The 21,378-nt window shown below is 40.4% G+C and overlaps 1 protein-coding gene across 1 annotated transcript in view; it reads left to right on the top strand.

The window, feature by feature from the left end:
• ptprga (protein tyrosine phosphatase receptor type Ga) overlaps positions 1-21,378 on the top strand; it is a 401,392-nt gene that overhangs the window by 311,672 nt on the left and 68,342 nt on the right. The window contains exons 7-8 of the mRNA XM_034682949.1: positions 3,342-3,534; positions 15,013-15,197. Of these exons, the coding sequence (XP_034538840.1) occupies positions 3,342-3,534; positions 15,013-15,197 (378 nt within the window). The remainder of the gene's footprint in view (positions 1-3,341; positions 3,535-15,012; positions 15,198-21,378) is intronic.

Below are 21,378 nucleotides of genomic sequence, written 5' to 3'. Positions count from 1 at the left end.
AACATGCAGGACAGGGCCAACTTCAACATCAACCGTAGTAGAGAAACATGTTCACAGCTTGATAACGTGGCAGCTAAACTCAGATCAAAACTACTTTAAGAACAATCCCACTGCGTCAGTTTCACCAATTTACATGTCGCTGGAATAAAGAGACTAAAAACTCTTAACAGTTTTATTTTGTATACAAATGTAAAGAAAACTGTTGTTTTTGTTGAAGTTTGAAAACAGTTGGAGTAAATATTATTATTTTCAATCAATAGAACGTTTAAAATGGTGCCTAGTTCTTAATTTTTACAAGTTATATGCTCTTATCACCAACTTGCATAATAATTTGGCACACTCATTTCTACAGATTCTGCATTTATTTAAAAAATACAGCCAACGTAATTTGAAAAGCATAATTTTAACCACACAGTTGAAGAAATATATTCACTATCTGACTTCTTGACAAACTTGAAAATGACTGTTAACATAGTTTTTAACATATTCACAAAATACTCACCTGCCTAATAATTGTGCACGAAGTGTAGATGACAAAAATTTAAATATATATCAACATTGTGACTTATATTCAGCATATTATTATATTTGCAATTTTCAGCCGACACTTCTCCCTTCCCCCTATAGAACTGACCTTCGTCACATTTCTAAAGGCTATGAATTGTTCAAATAAATAGTTAATGGCTTTATTTTTGTTAAAACTTGTAGAGAATTAGAGGCCTGAGAGCAGCGACACACTCAGAAAACACACAGCCAACACACTCTCAGTTTAAACTAAGCTTTGAGGCAGCATTGTAATACAGCTCTTTGCCAAAGTTAGCCACCAAACTAACCAGCGTTACTTTGAAAACTGTTGTTCCCTCATTCATGGCTAGCTGACATCATTTAAGCAATGACATGTACTGGATCTGGACTGCTGATGTGCAGGACTGTTGTGGCTACTAAACATCAAATGTATATAACCAGTTTTATGTAAATAATGTGACAACATGAATTCTAACTATTCAATTCAAATGTGTTCCTATAAAAACAGACTATCTCAAGTACTTTGCTAACTCCAACACTTCATTTGAAGCACCTTTTGGAGTGTTTTTGTGGCCACAGTCTGACAGACACTACGACAGAACATGAATATGCAATTAGGACTCCAAAACTGCAATTATCTCCCAGGACTGCTCTTCAGAGACGCAGGCCACAAGTGCCAGCACTCACTGAAAGTTCACGTTTTTCAAGTAAACCCGCAGGGCTGGATCAGGAAGCTGACTTTTCCTCTTTCCTGTGATCTTGTTGTTTAATTCAAAGACTAGAAATGTGATGTTTTCCAAAGCCGTTATTAATTTTTAAGGAGGTAGATTGTTAGCTTTTAGTATTCCTGTTTTTTTCCTCACTACTTTAACATTATTTCATTCTTTTCCTGTATATTTGTAACATACACACTTCTATTAAATTGTGCTTGCAAGAAATCACTGTATGTACTTTGCTTTGATGTCACTGGATGAAGTACTGGCTGTGGACCTCCTGATGACCCTGTTTCTGTGCTAACCTTCCTACAAGCTGAGTTTTTGTAATATCCATTTTTCAGATTACACCTTCGATGAAATGTGCCCTCACTGGTTGGGAGGGAGGGCTCCATGTTATCCATGCACATTTGATGCTCCAGTTCTCTTCAGAGCTCCTCCACCTCCTTTGCCCGGCCTTGCTGGCCTCTTTTGTTTGAGATCACTGTTTATCTTTTCCTGACGCTGACTTTTTAAGGGGAGTGTTTGTAACGTCCCTGCTAAAGGCGTCTTTCTACAGGACTTTAATCCTAATGTACCAGTGCATCTTTTCTGGCTCAGGTTTTGTCCAGCTGCTCTCTATTCAACCTCTCTCTATTAAGGGCCTCAGTCTTGAGGACCTCCATCTCCTGCTCCAGGACATCCTTCTCTGCTCTCAGCCTTTTAACCAACATCAAGTCCTTCTTGGATGCTGCTGACTGACCTCCTCCAGTTCTCTCTGAAGACTTTCAGCCCTCAACATTTGGTTCTCCATTTGCTGTTGGAACTCCTCCACCTCCTCTTGGAGGGCCTTGGTGGTCTCCGCCAGCACTTCTTGTCTGGAGGCTCAGTGCCTCGGCTCATCTATTCCTGCAGCCGATTCTTTGAGGCCAATATCAGTAGAGTGTTTGCGTCTAACCTGCTGAAGGACTTTTCCTGCATGCCTGTAATCGTTTGCTCCAGCTGATAAGGTTTTGGTCAGCATCAGGTCTTTGCTGGATGTCTGTGAAAGCTGCTGCCTGACCCTTTTCATTTTCTTCTTGGAGGCTGTCTGCTCTCAACATTTGGTGCTCCTCCAGCTCCTTCTGCAGAGCCTGATTGGTCTCCTCCTGTGCCGACAGTTTGGAAGACAGCTCGTGTCAACTGCTCGTACTGGCTTGCAGCTGTACTTTCTTTTGTGTGAAAAATATTTTGATGATATTTAAATGTTGTGTATTTCTTTCATCAATACCTAATTAGACATGAATGCATAGCATCTGTGTTGGGTCACGTTGGTATATATTGAAGATGGTGACTCACAAATGTTTTGGAAGTCTGAGGAAAAAGGGCGTTGACTCAAAGCCTCACTTTGATGGGAGCTTCCTGATGTGCAGATCTTTATGTTTGATATGTTCACAGATATTTAAAACGTATTTATGGCATACAACAGACATATTTACAAATCAAAACACAAAATGTAATCACTTTTTTCCCCTTTTAAAAAAATGTCCATCCATTTACAGATGGTGACAGCAGGCTCCAGTCACTAAGCTAACCTATCATATCCTGTTTCCAGCTCCACATTTAGGCTGAGGATATAAGAGTAAAAATCGTTTCATCAAAGTCTTGGCAAGAAAAAAACAATCCCCAAACTTCCAAATGATTATTTTATGATAAAAACATGTTAAGATAATTTAAATACTTAATGCTGGTGGTGTTGTTAAAACATATCCTTGTGATATTTTTCACATTATTCATATTTTCCACTGATTTATGGACACATATGGAATGCATTCAGTATATGTGGAGACAATTATTCTCACATTGGCAATATTCTCCTTTGACTTCTGTGTTTTTGTATGAAGTCTTTGCTGCAGCAGTGACCCAGTTTCCTCATGGGGATCATTAAAATTTAATGTATCTCATCGCGTATTTCAATTATAATGTCTGCTCCTCATGATGTGTATCTTACAGAACGGCTCCAGCTGTCTAAACGATGTAAATATCACCAAACTCAAACCCACCATCAGATGACACTTCTGCCTCCTCGCTAATTCTTTTTTTCTTTCCTCTGTCCTCTCTGTGTTTGTGTTTCGTTGTCACCAGTTGGAGGCTTTTTACTCGATCTTCACCACGGAGCAGCAGGACCATGTCAAGTCTGTGGAGTATCTGCGAAGCAACTTCAGGCCTATCCAGAGCCTGGACAACCGTCACGTCTACAAGTCAGCAGTGAAAGACGCCTGGATGCCCGACCTGACTGACAGCGGCAGCGGGCCGTATGGCACAGAGACATCCAAAGGTAAGGATGCAGAGACTTTGAGTTTTTACTATCACTGTTAGTGTGCTACTCAGATGAGGAGGAGCTAGAGTCCATGCTGAGCCTCTTTCACCATACACTCAGGACTGAGACTGGAGAGGAGCTGAACCATATCCATACAAAATTATTTATAACTGTCATTGTTTTTCATGTCAAAATACTTTTAGCTCATATCTTTCCAGGTCAAGTAGTTCGCAGCAACTTCAAACTCCACACCAATTTCACAGTAAGAACAATCCAGACCTGGAGCTGGAGCTCTTGGAATTGCATTGTTGCCCAAATTTGCAGTATGAATAAATTTGCCTTGAAAGAGACCAAAATAATTTTAAACAAAGGATCGAGGTCATAAACTCATAGGACAAGTTTTACTGAAGTAAGAAATCAATAAAGAAGCAGAGTCATTTTTCTCATAGACAGCCATACAGCCAGATAAATTCCCTAAGCTGTCAGAGCCCCCCTCTGCTGGCCATTAAGAGAAAGCAGCTTTAATATGCTCAAGTGTGGTCCATCTTCTAAAACCAAAACATACTTCTTCTTCTAGTCTACAGGAAAGTATTGTCAGTTTTAAAGCAAAAGTTTTGAAATAAGCCACAGTGTCACAATGCTGTCTCAATTATTGACTGTATAAAACATGGACGCAGTCTCCGTGATGTCACCATTTGTTTTCTGAAGCAGACTTTTGACGTCCGTTGACAGCTTTCCCCATGTTGGAAATGCTGACTCAACAGAACTTTCAGTCGCCCCAACATGAAGCAAGGAGGTGGAGTGGGGGCGGGCTTTAGCCAACTTGCTAACAGCTACAGTCAGTCAAGTCAGCTGTTCCCTTGATTTTTCAAAAAATGTAACAATAATATCTTAAAAACTAATGAGCTGTTACAAAATGTACACCTGAACAGTGTGCGTAGGTAGAGAAATTAGATAATCAGACCAAAATAATGTTTTGTACCAGGCTGTAAACATGTTTGTTCTTTTCTGTAAAGATCAACTTCTTTGAATGGGTGTGTATGTGGCTTCTTGTGCTTAGAGGTCAGCCTCAAGTGGACACTCAAGGAACTGCTGTTTTTAGCATTTCCACATTGGCTTCATTTCTAAAGACCGGATGATGCAGCTTGACTTCAAGCTGTTTAAAAGTATTCTTATCAATGAATCACACTCTTCATGACACAAGAATAACGAACATGATGATGGTGTGAAAACGATTTCCTCCCACTGCTCTACAAAGACTCATTAAAGGCCCCCCTTTTTTTCTCCCTGAACTCGTCCCATTTTCTCACATTATTCCTGGATGGTGACTTATCTTAGTGTTAATAAATTAGGCATGTTCAGTGTTGCTCATATGCCCAGAGGAAAGCGATCACCCTCTTTCTGTGAGTGTGTGTGTGTGTGTGAGTGTGTGTGTGTGTGTGTGTGTGTGTGTGTGTGTGTGTGTGTGTGTGTGTGTGTGTGTGTGTGTGTCTGTGCATGCGTGTGGTCTAGGCTAGCGCTCTGTCATTTCACCAGCGAGCAGGGTAACCCCCCTAGCATAAGGCAGTGGGAGGCACACCAGCCGTCCTCCCACTCCTGCCTCATTACCACTCTCACAACACCACACATTGTGCAGTGTGTGTGTTTTTGTGTGTATACTGTATGCATGCAAATGTGATAGTGTGCCCCTGTTTCTCTGGGTATTTGTAAGTGTTTGTGTGCGGCCTAGCATCTGCGCGGTGTCAACTGTCCTAGCAGGATTGGCCTCCCTCCTACTTCGTACACACCTCCATATGGTCAACGAGGAGAGATGTACACACATACTCACACACACTGTATGTTTGTGTGTTGTCCTGGCACTATGTGCAGTATGCTCGTGCCGTGTGTCCTTGAGCGCTGCAGTGGGACATGTTTGCTGTAAGCAGAACTATAAGGCTGGAAGAGGGGATGCAGAAGTGGAAGTAGAGGAGGGACAGCTGGGGGAAAAACATACCGAAGCCAGGGAGGAATACATTCCCCCACATTTTGGAAGATACACTTCACTTGTTTTCTGAAGCAAATCAAAAACCCAATGTCAGTTTCATCTGTGTCCAGTACAAAGAAGGGTTTGTTGTTTGGTTAACCTAGCTTAAAACACAGATCAAGAGACTAATATCTAACTTTAAAACTATAATGAGGACCTACAACAAATTATCAAAACTGGATTTTCTACCTTTCTCCTTTTCAATCTAGCTAAGCTAAATCATTTGTTAAAATGTGTCAGTGTTGTTGCCTTACAGACAGTGGTGGCTAGTTTGATAACAAATACAACAGAGAGTTAAAGTCTGAGAAAACCCTTGTGTTCTTATGCACCTTGCTTAAGGTTATCATACCGACCCACGCTTAGTGTAGAAACAACTACACTACTTAGAGTCTTTGCATAACTGCAGGCCCGTGTGGACATCAGAAGAGGTTTCCAGTAGAAGTCATGAGCAGCAAGAATAAAAACATAAAATCCTGTAAAGGCATATTGAAATTTGAAGAGTGTATTATTGGTGCAATTGGAAACATTAAGTGATCAAGAGTGACGTGTAGAAGTATCCAAAGACAAAATCCATTAGAGCTTGTTTGACAAGAACTGTTTATGCAATCAAACTGGAAATAGTGGACTTTCTCTACAAGTAGGGCTATTTGCACTGTAAAGTATTTCAAGTGCTGATTTTGAAGTAACAAGTTAGTAAAGTCAGCTAAGTGCAATAGATAAATAATACATCAGCATTAATTATGTAGGTCATGTTGCACTACCTCTAATGGAGCCAAAAATAAGCAGAGGAGCAGCAGGAGTAATGTTTATTGATCTTAGACAACATGTCGAGTAACATGGCTAATAATGAATGTTTAACTTCACGATATGCTTGCACTCAAATTAATGGCACATTACATTTATACTGCTTATGAGAAGTGATGCATCGATGCATCAGAAAGCATTACGTGTCCTGAGCACAGTCGTAAAGCCTCATAGACGCCCGCTTCCGCCTGTGTCTGTATGGAATAAAGGATGATTGATCCTTTTGTATTCACTTTAATGGGATCAATTAGACTCCAGATAAACATATAGACATAGAGCTTATTGGCATACATATACATCATGGAGGTGTTTCCTGGATCCTGTTTAATGCAGAACTGTTACTCAGTATAACATCATCTTTACCACAAATCCCATCATGTTTTCCTCACAAGCCTTCAGTCAAAGAGGAAATAACATGTTCAGATGTTATGAGCCTGCATTATTAAACAGTATCTACCTTCTGTGCAGTCTATTCAAATAAAAAAAACATGCCATTAATGAGTAAAGTCAGCAGTCAGTGAGCTCTGCTACCTGTCAGAGGCTAGAAACATGAGGGAACAGTTAACCTGCATCTGTCAGGAGGTCAGAACATACATATTACAACAACTTTTGACTCCATCATTCAGCACATGATACTTTTATTTTCTGCTCCATCACATGATAGTTTCTCTGTCACTTACAAGATGCTTTTGATCCTGTCAGACACCTTTCATGAGATCAACTTGATCAAATCCTAATAAAACAAAACTCATGTCTACAAGGTTAAAGAAAAAGCTTCTGAACGTGCCAACTAAGGGGGATGTGATTGAGTCTGTACCTTCTTATAAATACCTGGGATACTTGATGGATGAGTCGCTGTCTTTAAAAAGAGTCATATTCAGCAAATTGTAAAGGAATTGAAGTTGATGCACTGCATTTACTTTTAGAAATAAGCAATATATTTTATTTTTCTGCCATCAGAGATTTGCTGCTACGTTTATGCCCCTGATTGGCTGACATGATGTTTGATGTATGGATGCATCTTCTCAGTGCCTTTGTTCTCTGGATACAGTTCACCACATATTACGGCCCTAACTCATCGCTGCTCCCTGTATGCTCCCGTTGACTGGCCTGAATTGTGTACCTCCCTTAGCTTAGCATGCCTTTTTTATTTTAGGAGTAATCCTGGTCGGGGATTTAACTCTCCAAAGTGGGCTGGTGTTTCAGGGATTGTTACAGCCCCAAAAGGTGGCCAGGGGATGAAGGGGAGTAACAAATAAATTAAAGCCAGGGAAAAGAGGAGAGGAACCAAGTGTAAGCACATCAAAGGTGATTTAATAACAAAGAATTACACTAATAACACTAGCCACTCAGATAACTGAATTAACCATAACAAGAAAGTATCAGAGGTCTTCAGCAAACACTCCTTCCACTGAAGGTGTAGTCACAGGACTCAAGAAGACTGGAAGAAGACACACAGAGCCAAAGGCCCACACTCGGACTGCTTCCACTCTCCTGCTTAAATACCTGGCCACTGATTGGAAATCAGGTACAGGTGTGCCCAATCACCAGCTGCTGCAGTGAGGCTGGGAGCACCTGTTGGGAGTACAGAGAGACAAAGCAACACCAGAAAACTACGCGAGTAACATAGGTAATAAAATAATACGTACCAAGCTTCCCTTTTATTTTTCTATTCATTTTTTAAAAAAGCCAGAAGACATCATCATGGGACTTATTTTTCCTCTTTGTTCCCAGAGTGTCTCTAAAAGGGGGGAAAATACTTTTAGGTTTTCTGCTCCTCCATCTGGGAGTCTGCTGCTGGACGATAAGGTTCAAGGGAGCTGGACTTTAAATGTGTTTTACAGTTTTTGGGGAGGAAAAAAATAAGTTCACCGATGTAACAGTGCAGAACAAACATACATATGTGCTCTGAAACTTCTGTTGCTTTCACTCCACCTCAGGTGTTCTGCAGAAACTTATTTGCAAGAACAAAAGTTGACAAATAAATGAAAACAAATGACAGATTTTTTCTACTTTTACTTATTTGAATATTTTTTTTTTTAAAAGAAGGTGTGATCTATATCAGTTGTAAATGTATATATATATATATTAAATCCCAGTAATAAATGTGTGAAATACTCCTCTGTAGCTCAGTTTTTAATATGAACTCAGCTCTTTGCGTAGGTTTAAAAAGCTTGCTGCTTAAACAAGAAGTGATACTAACTTGCAATCTGAATGTACTTATTCTTCCCCTCTATGCACACTTACCTCTGTCATTTTTTTTTTCTGGTCAAGGTTAAGATGTCCAAGAGCAGAATGATGTCGCTGCATAATATCTAGAGGGGCACCAATAATAGTTATACAAAAAGATACAAGCCCCGTATCAAGTACTTTTAGCAATGCAAGTGCCAGTAAGTGCTACTTAATTTACTGCGCTTCATGCCATCGAGTGGCTGCCTTTTATGAAACAATGACAGAGTGTTGCAGAGGAAAAATATGAATTTAATTTACAGCAGCATTAAAATTATTCACATCAGACCTCAGCGACTAGAAAAACTTTTAACTGGACACAACTGATAACAATGCAAGGCAGGATTTGGCATCTGCCCTTATTGGTACACGTGTAACAGCAGCAGTGCCTGTATCACACTGTGGCTGACTTCCCAGCCAATCCCTCCAAGTGCAAAACCCCTTAGACCGACCCACAATCAAGGCCCGGTCATCGATCAATTGTGGTCAACACGCTGCGGGGCCAAAATGTCTTTTCCTCCTCCAAATGGCTTCTTGCAGAGTTATGAGAGAGAGAGACAGAGAGAGATGTCCTCTGAGGGTTTTGCCTGTGTCAGACACCTCCCCTACCCATGTTCTGTTCTGTATGATTGTACCGCGGCCGCCATCACTCACTGCCATCCAGACCTTTCCCCTATATATTTGTGTGTGTATGTGTGTTTGTGTGATGGCCCGCTTATCTTTGATGAAAGCTGTAAGAGCGTCTCTTCATCACACTGCCAGACACATGAGGCTACAAAAGCCTTTCAGTGGTGTTACACACAGGGAATATGTGCTGTAACAATCTGCAGTAGAAGGAAAGCATGCAGGCACACAAACACACACACACACACACACACACACACACACACACACAAACACACACACACACACACACAAACACACACACACACACACACACACACACACACACACACACACACACACACATGCATGTGTGCATAAATTACAACCTTTCCCTTGTCAAGGTGTAGGAAAAGCTTTATCTAAGGTTCGGTCAAGATTGAGATAAGGACTTCTTGACCCAGCCTTCGTATACGAGTATCCTGTCTTAGCATGTGATGACCAGCCACACCTTCAGCCAACACAGTTACTTGCTGGCTCCGCCCCCTGATAACCAGACCCCAAAATTAAAGACAAGCCAAGACTGAAGCTTTACCATTAGGTAGCTAGCTCTGGCCTTCTAGATACAGACCTTAGATGCTAGTATCATGTCAATTCAGTAGCTAATCTAGCAGAATGATTTCCATAATCCTGCCTACTAGTCCAAGAAATCTCTGACCCAGTACATTGCTAACTTTGTAAAGCTAATAACTAACCTGTGTAGCATAGGTCAAGCCTTGCATGTTGCCAATTTTGTTGCTAGCTGGCCTCAGTGTGCTACAGTTGTCAGCCTCAGAAGCTAAGGTATAACCAGTACAGTGGCTAATGCAGTTGATTGCTAGCCTCAGCATCCTTGTTATGAGCTTGGATGTTGATATCTAGACTAGCCAATGCCTTATCAAAGTCAATGCCAACCTTGGCAAGCTCGTAACTAGCCCCTGAGGAGAATCACCAGCCAACCAAGTCACTGATTTGCTTGCTTTCTAGCATGTGTGTGCTAGTTGTAAGCCTTAGAGGCCAATGTCCAGCCTAGAAAGTGGCATATTTACTTGCTTGGGAGCTTTAATACCAGCCTCTGAAGCTTATGGTGGGCTTAGCTGATCCAGTGCGCTTGCCTTAGCATAGCTAGAACAAGCCCCTGACCCAAACTCTGTTCAATCCGGTAGCGGATACAGCTCATTGGAAGCTGAAGCACCTTCGTTACTTACCTCAGGAGCTAATATCTAGATTAAACAATTGCTACTCCGCAACATCACTAACCTTGGCAAGTTATCAACTAGCCTCTGAAGGGAATGTCTGAAGGATCAAGTTTCAAATTTAGTTGCTCGTTAGCCCGTGTGTACTCGTTGTCAGCCTTGAAAACCAATGTCCTGCCTGCAAAGTAGATTAGTGGCTCTGCCTGCTAAAAAACAGACTTGAAAGTTTATGTCATTCCTAGCAAGTAGCTGATCCATTGCTTTGCTTACGTAGGCCTGCTATATACAGGCTTCTAAAGCTAAGGTCTATTCAACCCGGAAACTAATCCAGTGGATTGCAAGCCTTAGTACTCTGGTTACTAGCCCTGGAAGCTTAACTACATCAACCAGTTGCTGATCCAGCACATGGAAGTAGCACAGAGCTGCTTTCGTTCCTTGTTAGCTTCCATGTGCCTAATGGCCTATCTTTGAGGCCAATATCAAGGTTTGGAAGAAGTAAGTCTGTTGGGCTGCATGGTTAGATGCCTGAGTTGCCTCCTCTTTTTAAAAATTGGTCAGCCTCTGTCTGCCGGCTGAGCCTCTCAGGTTTCCATCTTAATATTAGCAGATTGATGGATTCTTCTGCAAGTCATTCTTAAACACTTAGCAGGATGCTAGTAGTTTTGTTAAATAACATGTTTTTTGAATGGATGTTCCTGTAGGCCTCTGCTCCATTATTAAATTTACATTGTGATTATTCGTATAGCACAGTTTTGTTGGTATTCATTTTGTACCGTGTGATAGCCACACACACACTCACACACAGGGCACGGCTGACTGCATCCAGGTTGATATAATCTGTTAAAAACCATTGTCCCTGCATAGAGGTCATTCACTGCTTGACTTCCAAATGATATCTGTGTATGTGTGGGTGTGTGGATGCGAATGTGTGTGGTTTTGTGTGTGTGTGACTAATGGCTTTAGTAATGCTAAACCACATGGGGCACGACTGCAGGTTATGAATAGAAAAACTCCACTGCAGCTCTTTATGAGCAGGCTAATCAATTTGGTTCCACCAGGCACGTGAGCCTTATTCTCAATCAAGCCATGTTCATCATTGAATTACCCTATGCATTTGCATAATATGATACAGTGCGTGGAATAATCATTATATGCAATGCTTGATTGGAAGACGTTCTCCCTTCAGTCTCAACAGGGAAAGCTGCTCACATACAGTAACAGTACGAACATTCTGACAGAAGTATGTGAGAACACAAACAAATCACCTCCATGTGATTGAGAAATATGTCACTACATAAATAATCCTTACCACTGGAAGACTTTTTTATTCTTAACCAGATGCAAGGTCAAACAAACAGGGATGTTTGGTGGTAAGGTCTGACAACACACAGTGTTCCCATTCATCTGAAAGGAAGTGGATGAAGCTGAAGTCACTTTTCTTTGAAGGTCCATCAAATTTCTCACAAAAATATGGAATACAAGTACAAGAAATACTAATGGTGCGTTAAAACTGAAGAAGACATTTGTAATCAAGTCTTGGCTGGTTATTCCTGATAATATTAAAACTTTCTGTTCACCCTTATTTCCCAAGCTCTGAAGGGTCAAATGAGGAAGCTCATCTCCATCCTTTAATTCCCAGTAATGGAACTCAAGCGTGACATTATGTCTTACTTAAAAGTGTGGATTAGGGTTTTCAGTAAATTTTCATTGATTAAATGGTGCAGGGATGAGGCCAGCATAGACAGATGCCACAGTGGGAGTAGCCTGTTCTTTAATTGCTCACATGGTAAAATTAGCATATACCACTATGTATATATATTTGCACAGCTCTAAGTCAGTTCCCGAATTAGATGGCCAGGGAATAGAAGGGGGGTAACATTCATACTTTTATGCTCAAAAATTGTACACGACTAAATCATAATATATGAGAATTAGGGCTGACAAAGGATTCACTCTTTAATTGCCACGAATCAACACATTTCAGTAGTTAATTGCCGTTGCTCACTTTCTTAATCACATGTTTAAATTCCATTATTCCACTTAAAATCTGATTTGAAGTCCATATTAACCATGTAAAGCGATTCTTACCAGTGCCTTCCTGTTGGATAATGAATGCAATGAAATGTACTTTATGATCTTAGATTTAAGATGTATTATTCAAATAAGTGCTGCACTGCTACACCAGTGTGATCTGAACCAATGACTTAGAGGTAGGAGACTGCCGTAAAGTGCTTATTCTGTGAAATACAGCATCTAAAAAAATATTCACGGATGTATGTACAAAACAGTACATTTCAATAAAGTTTATAACAAATAAAAACAACCTTTAGTTCCACTTACACTGAATGCTGTTGAGAACTGAGGAACATGAGTTCCCTGAAACAGTTAGGCAAATGAATGGTAACAACAACCTGAGGATGTCCCTTACCCCAGAGTCTTCCTCAACATTGACTGGCCTGCAGTCAGTGACCACCCACCCAATAAGTACTGTAGTTCACTTTTTAAATTTGGTTTCATCCACAGTTGTGTGGTGATTCTCTTACTCTTAGTGCTCTGTCAGCTTTTGTGATGCAGTTGCACGCTGACATCAGTCTAAATGGCTGCACCTGTATGCTTAGCTCGTAACTGGAAGTACTGAAGTGATATTGTCATCCAGTTTGACACAAAGTGAATATTAGTTTTCATTTATCAACTGGGTTGCTTGGGAGTTAATCAAAGTGAAATGTATCATTTGAAAGCTCAGTGGTGTCGTCATTTCCTATCATGGTGGTAGCAGGAAGCAGGAAGACACTGCGTCAGCTCAACTACGGGGTGCCTAAAGGGACAAGATAGCATGTGATTTAAAAATATATTAATTTTAGATCATATTTGCTTTGTGATGAAAATGTTAACACTGACAGCTCTAATGAGAATACATTTACTATTCAGCAATCTGCTTTGTTTGGCCTCATTTAACACCAACACTGTGTTCATGTCACATTAATTCTAGTCAATCTTATTACACCCTCATTTTAACAGCATGTGTGAAACATCTGTAAAGAAAGGGTCAAGTGTTAGCTGTGGTAGAATAAATACAAATGAAAAAAAGCTGGCAAGGCTGAGAGATAAAAAAAGATAATGTATGAATACGCAGCATTTGTTTTAGGGAAGCTACTCAGTGCAGCAGCGGGCTGAGGTTGATATAAATGAAAGTTGTAGCCTGTGGACATGTAGTTTAATCTGAAAGTATCAGGACATCAAGTTAACATGGCTGAGGATTACACAGATCTTTCCGTGAACAGCCAAAACAGTAACTCAAAGCTGGGGCAGATAAAGAAACAGAAGGCATATTTGACATTAACAGGGAAAATAGGAAAAGACCTTTGTGTTATTTAAACCTCTCTCAGATAAAGTGCAAGTCTCCAGACAGTATTCGAGAACTTACAGTAACAGTTATAAAATATTTACAATAAGATCTGAAATTAAATACTACAGTTTCCTCGCTGAGCAGATGAGCTCACTGGGCAAACAGAGACATCTAGTGGTCAGTTATAGCCACTGCAGGCTGGTCCTATCAGAACAAATGGAGGCTCTCTATGCTGGAGTGTGTGTTGTTGAATTCATGATAATACATACAGTGTTTGCTTCATATCTCCCACCGGCAGATATTTGAAGGCAGAGCAGGTTGGCTGCGTTCTGCCTGAAGGCGACTATATATGAACTGTGTTATTGGAGCCTTCAGACAGAACCCGAGTGTGTGTGTGTGTGTGTGTGTGTGTGTGTGTGTGTGTGTGTGTGTGTGTGTGTGTGTGTGTGTGTGTGTGTGTGTGTGGGTAGATGATTCATGTGTGTGGATCACAGCAATATTAATAACACATCATGAAAACAGATCATGCTCACAGAACAGTGTGTGGCTGTGTGTTTGAAAGATAAGCTGAGCCATGTATCCTGTCATTAAGAAATCTCTCTTTGTCTCTCTCTCCCTTTAATTCTCATTCCTTACTTGATTCTCTCCTTCACATCCATCCTTCGCTTCTTTCATCTGTGTATTTGCACCCGTCCTTCTAAACATCCTGTCATTCCTTTTCCCTTCCTCTTTCCTCCTTTTTATCCTCTCCTCTTTTCACTTCTTTGGTTACTTCATTTTTTCACGCCTTTAAACTTTCCTTTTATCTCTTTGCTATTCTTTCGTTTTCTCTCTGAATTCCTTCTCACTTTCTATTTTCCTTCCCTTTGTGCCTCAAATCCCACCTCATCTCCCATCCTTTCTGTCCCCTGGTTTTTCCTTATGTCTTTATCTAACCCTTCACCTCAATCATTCCCTTTCTTGCTTTCTTGTCTTCCCTCCATCTTTACACACCTTTCATTGTGCTTTTTCCAACTTTTCTCTCTGTCCTCTGTCCCCTCTTTTTTGTTTCCTATCTTTACTTTTCCCTTTATCCCCATATCCCTAACCTACCCTACTTCTACCTTCTACCCAATTATCTTTTTCCCTCTTCCTCCTTCATCACCTCTTTTCCCTTGTGACCCTTCTCTCTCTTCCATTCAACATATTTCCTCCCTTTTTTTCTCTCTGGCACTAACATTTGTCCTCCCTATTCCCCCTCTCCTCTTTCCTCCCAGTGTGCAGCAGTGCCCCCATCAACATGAAGGTGCAGCATGTGAACAGCAGTGCTCTGGTGGTGCGCTGGGATCGCCCGGAGGTCACTTATCACCCGCCCATCCTCTTCTTCCTGGTGTCCTACAGCTGGACGGCCCACGACGACAGCTACGAGGAGACGTACCTCACACCTGCTACGCACAAACTGGTGAGACTGGGACACATGACATGTTAAATGACACACAGTGGGTCTCGTATTAAAGGGTTGGACGTGGCTTTGAGGTGCTGATCATATTGCTGACTGCAGCGATAACAAGGAAACATGTGGAGGCTTCTTCTTTTTTTTTTCTTCTGTGGATTGTAAAGCAGCTCAAAGTGTACACTGCATTTACAAAGACAAGTGCTGAGTTATGTTGCATTCAGATGATGGGAGGCTATTGAAAATGCAAGATACACTCTAGGATAAAGGAATAAGTCGCAAATAAGAAAACACGTTAGAAAATGATAGACTTTAAAACAGTGCTCAGAGAGGTTCTACATTAACCTCAAAGCTGAACTTTTTTTCTTTAACACTAGTGTCTGATCCTGAAAAATCTTCACTGACATCAACTTAATATTCAAATGTATAACTTAGATATGAACGTTACTGGTGGACAATAAAGCCGAAATAATGATAACATGGTCAGAGCATGGTTGAGGTAAGGACATGGAGAGATGGCGACCTGTACTGCAAATATATTTAAATAGAAAAGTTGTTGCTGCGCATCCAGACAGCAAATGTGTCACTCATGTACGAAGATACCGCTGGCTGATCCCGCCTACTGTCTCTTTTTGGTCCATTTAGATAGTTCATGTAGATTGTATACCCAAAAAACTTGAAAATGTTATGGTTGAAAAATGTAATGTTTTACTTTGATTTCTTGTAGGCTCCTAAGTGTAGTTATAAACATATTTAGGGTGTTTTTTACTCTCTTTTTGTCTCTCCCTCAACGTTACACGTCTCTCCTGCAGCGTCCATTACATTTCAAATTATGAAAATTAAGTGATGACATCATTTAGCGACTTCTAGTGACTTTTAGGACAGCCAGTAGCTACTTTCCTCACTGAGGAGTTGGCAACACTGGATGCACACCCATAGCATGATATTAAATGTGCCCAAACACAAAGTTCAGCTTTGCCCATCCAAACTCCTCTCTATGATCGCAGTTTAGTAACTCCACACTCCCACGGCTGTTAACAATTTGGGAGTCTGCTACATATCCTCTGAATTGTATTAATTAAATGAAATCAGCAGGTTCAATATAAATATAGAAGAAGTTATAGCTGCAATCACAATAAGAGAGGCAGTAAAAAATCAGATAAAATAAAAACTAGTGTGTAATGATAGCTTTTACACTACAGGCAGAGAGAGGATCCCCTTCAGCCAAGCAAAGATGCCAATAATCCACACAGTGTCCCAAATATGTCTGCATCCACAAAAATCCAATAACCCAGATTCATAAACCCCTATCCGTACAGTAAAACAGTGCAGCCCTGTGAGAGTCTGCTTGAGAATTTGGAAAGAAATATCTACATAAATGTTGAGACATTTAAAGACACACCAGCAGAGGAGCTTAAGTATGAGGAGCATTAAAGAAATCTATGCATTTAAAAGTACAGCATGCCTTTACACCTGGCATGTTCTTCAGAAGAAGTAGTGCTCGCCAGTATGGCCGAGATAGCTTAACATCAATGTGTGTGCATATTTAATGAGCCCAGTGCTTTAAATCCTCCTTTGAATGAGCCTTTTACACACACTTATCTCTCCTCTCACTCCACACACACACACGTGCAGTGTTTTTCTTAGATGTGCTTCCTCAGCCGGGTTTGTGTGAGGAGAAGAAAAAAAACAGGAACATTTCTGTTCAGACTTTCTGACTTAGCTGTCAATAGCCATGTTTGCAGGGCCATATATTCCACTGAGATGCTGGAGAGAAAGGAACAATGAAAGCTTTCAGGGTTTTTTTTTTTTTTTACAGACAGAGCAGATTTCATGTCCATGGCTCTGTGTGCCTCGTCACACAACTATGTTTAAAGCTTTGCGATATCTGTGTGCAAAGTTAGTTTCAGTGTATCCAACTATGTCGTTCCACAGCCTTCCTAATACTTAAATCAAACAGCAGCAACTATGTCTGAATTAACTTCAAAATTAAACCAAAGCTGGAGACGTTTTTGGTGTCAAATAAAGGCCAGAGGAAAAAAGAGGAACAGCTTAATATCCTGAATCAAGCTTTTTGGTGCTGATTGGCCAATGTGGTGCGAATGAGTTGATGAACATCAGATTTTTCAACTTTCGCATGTAAGTGAATGAAGCAAGTAGAGCTTTAGATGTGTTACGAAATCGAGTCATTTGCACTTATCACTTGCTCCCTTTGTGACGCTATTTGGATCGCCTGACAAGAACTCCCGTTTTATTACATCTTCACATTGTCTTTACATGGAACTCACTCACACAAATATTCATGTCTGGTTTGAACACAACATAAGACTAAAACAGCTACCAAAATGAACATTGAACTTTTTTGGCTCAGGTGTATCCGATGGTAGAGGGTTACCTTGATTGTGATATTTGAAGTGTAGGACCATTGACCAAGTTGACGCATTTCACAGGTTGGGAACAAGCAGCTACCTCTGGCCGCGAGAATTGAAGCCAATGCGGAAGTGTTAAAAAACTGCAGTTCTTCGAGTGTCCGCTTGAGCCTGGCTCCAGAAGTGCCGCAAACCACATACACATCAATTCAAAAAAGCTGATCTTTACATCAGAAATAAACATGTTGACAGCCGGGTACAAAAAACGAGTGTAGTCTGGATAGCTCATGTCTTGATCGGCACACACTGTACAGGGTTGAATTTTTGCATAACGCAGCAATTTCGAAGATATTGAGATTAAAGGTTTTCCATTACGAGAGGCACAGCTGACTTGTCTGACAAGAACGGGAACACACACTGGGGAGGAGGCTCAAAGCCCGACTCTTTACACCACACTAGCTCAACAGCAGTTTGGTTAAGTTCAGCATTTCCAATATGTTACCCGCCAACGATTGGCTTCGAAACAGCGCTTCAGAAACAGATGGGGGACGTCACGGATACTACATCCGTTATTTATACAGTCTATAGGTTGGGAGTGGGATGGCATTGCATTGTAGCTAATTAAGACTGATTTACATACACTTAACGTTCAACTTGAATAGCATGACTGCGCAGTTCAAAGTTGTTGATTTGTGTAATTGCACGTAGGAACTAATTGCAATGCTGACAGTGTTGGCATGGTGAAATCTTATTGCACCTCATTGCACATGTGATGTGTGTGTGTTTTTAAGATAGGGATAAAAATAAGATATACTATTTTAATTCAGTTTCTGTTTCACACGAATGACATGAAAACTTTCCACAGAATGATTGATTCATTTTGCTGAACAGCAGGCATGATTTTAATTAGAAATAAACAGAGGAGTCCAGCCTTTAAAATAACATCTGCAACAGTAAATCCAACCTAGTAAATGATTGATGAGAAATAAGTGAGCAGGATTCAGACAGAAATAAAGTAAGGAGTTTTTACGAAATAGGAGGAATTAGCAAAAAGGACTTTCTCTAAAATACTGCCTCGATTAAAGGTCTCTACATCTGCCTTCAGCTGAGATTAAACAGCAGCACATTAAGCATGAATTTGTATTTATGTCGATGTTTATGATAATTAATTTGTAAAGGCTTCAAAGTACAAATTGTTGTGCTTAATTATGTCTCCTAATCCCTCACCATGAATGTTTTTCATGTTGTTTAGCAGCTTTGAGACAAAAGTACAAATGGTTCACATCAAAGTCCAGACTCCAGATCAACCAAACATCAGCTGATAATCAGCCAATAAATACAACATTCCCCCTGAGCCACTTCAGCACACACTTTCCTCTCCTCCCTTCAGCCTTTCTTTTTTATTGTCCTCTATTTCTTCTCTTCCTCTTTCTTTTGTTTTTTATGCCTTCCTTAATTCCCTTTTCTTCTTTATCTCCTCCCTGTTGATGCATCAAAGCTGAAAAACATCATCCATATATTATTTAGTTATGGTCAAAGAAAGTGATGCTATTAAACCATAAAATGTGATATGCTGAATATTTTTACATTAGTTAATCATCTGGGAAATGCGCCTGCTGCAGAAATTGATCAGGGTTCTTACATGTCCTGGGAAACCTGGAAACAGTCTACAAATTTTCCAGTCATGGAAAACGCCTGAAAAATGAGAGAAAAAGCAAAATGTCCTGGAAAACCTTCTCTTAATTTATTATCAGAGTTCACTAAAACAGATGACATAAACACCTGAAAGAGCAAAATAACCCTAAAGAATCATATCAAGTAGCGACAGTAGTTTATAAACGATAGTAATAAGAATCAGCGACACGCTGTAAACACCCCCAAGTCACAGCACACAGCAGCACTTTCAGGCTGGATGAAGTTAAGCTAACGTAACAACCGTAGTGACTGAAGCTTCTAATAATGTAAGAAATCTGTTTCACATGTAAAAACATGAGACCCTGCTGGCTGCGATCTCTTCTTTTATTAGGTGTAAAGATTGATTTAAAAGATTGCTTTTTCTCGGCATGTTATAAAAAGTTGAATAATGCAAAATTTGTTAGCATGTTTCATTCAGTTGCTAAAGTTGATGTGCTGATTAGTGTGTTTCACATGAAAGGGTTTGAGAATATTGATTTAACTCTAGCTTGGACTGCTTGTTGGGAATATGTGTTGGGCCTTTTTGGGAGAGTTTAATACTGGTATAGGCTGCTGGCGTACTAGACGAACAGGAGTATCTTTGTTATTTTCTAGCATTGTCTCCTCTCATGCAGTGCTGAACTGTTCGTGTAAAATGGACCCTGACATTAAATCTGTAACTCTTTTATAGCTGTGTCCCAAAGAACCATTAAAGCATGGGTTAAAATATGTTGTGACAAACTGGCAAGAATCAGCAGTTGTTAATTTTCCCAGCAAATTCGACACAAACTTCAGAGTTTACCTTAACCATCGAAATGTGAAATACAGTTTTGCTTATGTTGTTATTTTGGAGAGGACAACACAGATGTGAGCTCTTTTACTCTGAAGCTCAAAACTGCGAGGCACTGGACTGTGCCGTGTTATAAAACAGCTTCTTCTTAAATTTTCATACTACATTTCCAGTATTATTATTTTATGTTCTTGATGTGTTCCCGTCATACCAGCTAAATTATCCCTGAAAAAGTCCTGGAAAAATAATCTCTAGAAAAGAGAAAAACCCTGCTGATGGCTACATAAATTTTAGTAAAAAGAAAAACTTAAAATTGAGCCAAAGTCTAAAAAATGTGCCCGTCTATGTAGATCACAAAAACATAATTTCAGAAAAATATACAGTTACATAGATGCATTTTCACGAAGCATTTTATACGTGTGTGTTTGTGTTATTTCATAAATACAGAAGAGTTTTCATCATCATAAATATAACTCCGTCCTTGGAAAATACAATAACTTGTTTTGGAACAAAACTTATTTGACACGTTCGAAAAAAAATCACTGATTTCATCATTAAATATATGAGGTTTATTATAGAGACATACACACGCAGCTTTGGCGAAATTCGACTCATTATTAGAAATGGGTCGGCAGAGGTTTTAATAAAGTAGTTATTAATTTGTCTGGACACAAAAGTGTCTGAGCTCACACAAACACGCACTGAAAGCAACGTTGTCCATCAATTCCATTACAAATGGTCTCATCAGGAGCCAAAATGAGCTATGAGAGACGGCTGTGGAGCAGACAGGAGGTTTCATTCCCTTATATTGTGGTCTGCTGGTGGGCCAGCAGAATACTAATGCTAAGCTGGAGGGGATGCAGGGCTGCCAGCCTGAGCAAAAAGCATGACCTTGGGCCAGTGGCTCTCTGGGAAAGCAGGGATCTGTACAAAAAAGAAAAAGGGTCGGAGTGCCCCCTGGCTGTGGAAGCTGCATCACATTACAGAAGTGGGAATCTGACGAGAGAGGTGGGAAGTGTTTTATCCTCCCATCATTAACTCAAGAGACTATCCATCCTTCCGAAATCTACTTTTCTCTCCCTCAGTCCCCCTCCCTGCACACTGGTTTTTTTCCCCTCTTTCTGTCAGCCCTTTGATTCTGCTCTTATTCCTTCATATCCTCCCCTGACGCCTGTATCTAGGTCACAACAGGGACTTACATGGCTTTGGGACCCCCAAATCCCCCACACAAGCGTCCCCCTTGTCACAATCAATGGAGGATCCCCATGTTATAAAACCCCCTGGACTGGACTACTTTATAGCCTGTACTGCTTGTGAGGAACGGGGAGTCGATGAGTGAAACGGGTCCGTAACTGGA

This window comes from Notolabrus celidotus, chromosome 1 (assembly GCF_009762535.1).
Source record: "Notolabrus celidotus isolate fNotCel1 chromosome 1, fNotCel1.pri, whole genome shotgun sequence".
Lineage (NCBI taxonomy): Eukaryota > Metazoa > Chordata > Actinopteri > Labriformes > Labridae > Notolabrus > Notolabrus celidotus.
Note: the sequence above shows the minus strand (reverse complement) of the source record. Positions and strands in the feature narration are given on the sequence as shown.